The sequence below is a fragment of the Macrobrachium rosenbergii genome, chromosome 5, assembly GCF_040412425.1.
Source record: "Macrobrachium rosenbergii isolate ZJJX-2024 chromosome 5, ASM4041242v1, whole genome shotgun sequence".
Classification (NCBI taxonomy): Eukaryota; Metazoa; Arthropoda; class Malacostraca; order Decapoda; family Palaemonidae; genus Macrobrachium; species Macrobrachium rosenbergii.
The window spans coordinates 31,240,490-31,242,989 of NC_089745.1; the positions used below are offsets into that span (position 1 = coordinate 31,240,490).

General features: G+C 33.2%; 1 protein-coding gene across 19 annotated transcripts in view; it reads left to right on the plus strand.

Annotated features, from left to right (window-relative positions):
• The window catches only part of Arms (Ankyrin repeat-rich membrane spanning), a 761,760-nt gene that overhangs the window by 672,417 nt on the left and 86,843 nt on the right, over positions 1 to 2,500 (plus strand). For all 19 annotated transcript variants that reach the window (XR_010853062.1, XM_067103940.1, XM_067103937.1 and 16 more), the window contains 6 exons: positions 434 to 595; positions 865 to 1,033; positions 1,273 to 1,398; positions 1,544 to 1,735; positions 1,964 to 2,137; positions 2,378 to 2,500. The exon at positions 2,378 to 2,500 is cut by the window's right edge and continues 88 nt beyond it. Coding sequence is in view for 18 of the 19 variants with exons in the window: in XM_067103940.1 (XP_066960041.1) it covers positions 434 to 595; positions 865 to 1,033; positions 1,273 to 1,398; positions 1,544 to 1,735; positions 1,964 to 2,137; positions 2,378 to 2,500 (946 nt within the window). In the remaining variant the exon portion in view is untranslated. The remainder of the gene's footprint in view (positions 1 to 433; positions 596 to 864; positions 1,034 to 1,272; positions 1,399 to 1,543; positions 1,736 to 1,963; positions 2,138 to 2,377) is intronic.

The following is a 2,500-nucleotide window of genomic DNA, read 5'->3' on the forward strand; positions in this document are numbered from 1 at the left end:
TAGGCAGGAGGGATACTCTTGGCAGCTTAAAAAAAGACTTGTGACTTTGCTGAGCAAGGACTAGTTTATAAAGCTGGTTAAAATATACTAAACATATTAAACCACTTCAAGCTTCTTTGGATAATTTTTTGACCTTTTTATCCACGAGATATTTTTCAGCTATTTTACAGTGTTTACAGACTTTTTCAAATATGTAAAGTAGTTTATAATATATCATAATATTGAACCATGACAAAACTTTGCAAAATTATCACAATGCCAAGTTCATAAAGTGAGTTGATTTAAGATACAAGTTAACTGTAAATTGTCAGTAGATTTTGGTTTGGAGACTGAATGGGAATTGCAATGTGAATATGAAACAATCATACCTTGAAAAGTAAAACCTCTTACAATTATGGTTGAATACTAACACTTATACTTTTGTGATCAACAGGTTATTAAAAGCATTTAATATTGACTTCAACTGGTACCATTTGGCTTCTTGGATAAACATAACAGAGCAATGGCCATATCGAGCATCGTGGCTTATCCTGTATTATGAAGCTAATGAAGATTCCTTAGAGGATAAGATGTCACTAAAAGATCTTTATGAAAAGTAAGTCTTGTCTCTGGTTATAAGTACCACTGAATTTTCATTGGTTTCACTTTTGTCATTAAAATTCACAATATAATGAAAATTTAACAATGCATTATTATATAGGTTACCAAGCATATTCTAGTAATAATTACTGTAGTTGAGTGTAAAATATTATTGTAATGGCTTGAAAATAACTATATTTTTTCCCCTTAACTAATCACCTGTATTCTACTAAAATAACTATATTTTTTCCCCTTAACTAATCACCTGTATTCTACTATTTCTAGGATAAAGCATCAAATACCAAATTCAAAAGATATTGAGCCATTACTGGAAATGGATAAAGAAGAGAAGAAGTTTGAAATTTTTCTGTCCATGCACAAGAGCTCCTTGCACATCTCCAATCTCAAAGTCTTCCTTCCTTTCACTATAAACCTTGATCCGTTCATTAGAAAGGTAAGTACATCTTATAATCCACATAATACTGTCAAATTATAGAAAAAAACTGGAAACTGACTTTTTCGATGAAGCAGAAAAATTTTCATATGTCGATCAAAGATCAAGAATCTGATAATGACCCTAAGAAATGCTGTTGCTGCCTGATATTTTGCATTTAGAAAATTGTGATCACTTCGATCATTGTAGCACTGTAGTATTAAACAATAAAATTTTTATAATATAAAAATTTTCTATAGGTTATAAAAGAAGATCAGCCGCAGTTTGATGAAGCTGCCCCACACTTCACTGCAAACCCCGCAAACCATTGGTCCTTCCAGCCATTTGATGTTCAGAGCAAAACTTCAACCACAAACAGACGAACGGTAATTATAATGACACATATTCATTTAGGACAAGAGCTTTCTGTTTTTCATTGTATTAAACACTAGAGCAATATTGCTATCAGCATTGTGTCCAGCTTTCTGTATATACAGAAAAATTTTTTAGCAATACTTCTTCAATTTTCAGAGTTTCCTCCAGCCTCCTCTGAGAGCAAATCAAAAGAATTCTACAGCTAGTATGCCTCCTGGAATGAACCCCCTTATGTGGGGCTATGGTCCGCCACACTTTTTACCTTCTATTCAGTCTGCTCCTTCAGTTGACTATAATGTCCCAATGAGTATAAGTCAGCCTCTTAGCACAACCCAAGCAGCATTACCGGTAGGGGTTCTTTACAAATATATTACTGTATTTTTGTAACATATCCTTTCACTAATTAACCTAAAGCTGTGAATTTTCAGTAATTGTTCATTTTATATTGATAAGCAGGTTGCATATTTGAATTAATATTTTTTCAGCTATTAAACATGTTCTGCTCTTTCAAAGGTTCACAGTTGTGGGTGAAACTACAATGCATTCATATCAGTAATAATACGTTATCCATTTCAGGCCGAAGCAGCTGACAAAAAGCTTTCGACACTGTCAATTGAGGGCTTATTTGAAATATTTAGTAAAGTTGAGGGTGTGTCTATAAATATGTTACCATCTTACAAAGAACGTTTAATGGAACACAACATCAATGGCAAAGTACTGCTCCACTGTAATTTAGATGACCTGAAACAGGTGAGCATATACCAGCATATACTGGTTACTGTATGTGTTTACAGTTTGTTCAACATGAACAGTTAGTTAGAACTAGGTCAAGAAAAGTAGCAACTTTTACTTGAGAAAATCTTGCCAATTGTTGAGAGATCCAAGATTATAATAAAAGGGGCTGCTCATCTGTTTATAGCATATTGTTTGAAGTTACAAATCTACTAGGAAAAGAAAGTTTTAATCATCATTAATTTTGTTGTCTTGCAGGTCTTACATATGAACTTTGGTGACTGGGAATTGTTCAGAGTGTTAGTGTTGGGGCTCAGAGAAAGAGAAGCAGATGATGAATATATAAGTAAGAATGTTAGATTTGTCGACCCACTCCTGACA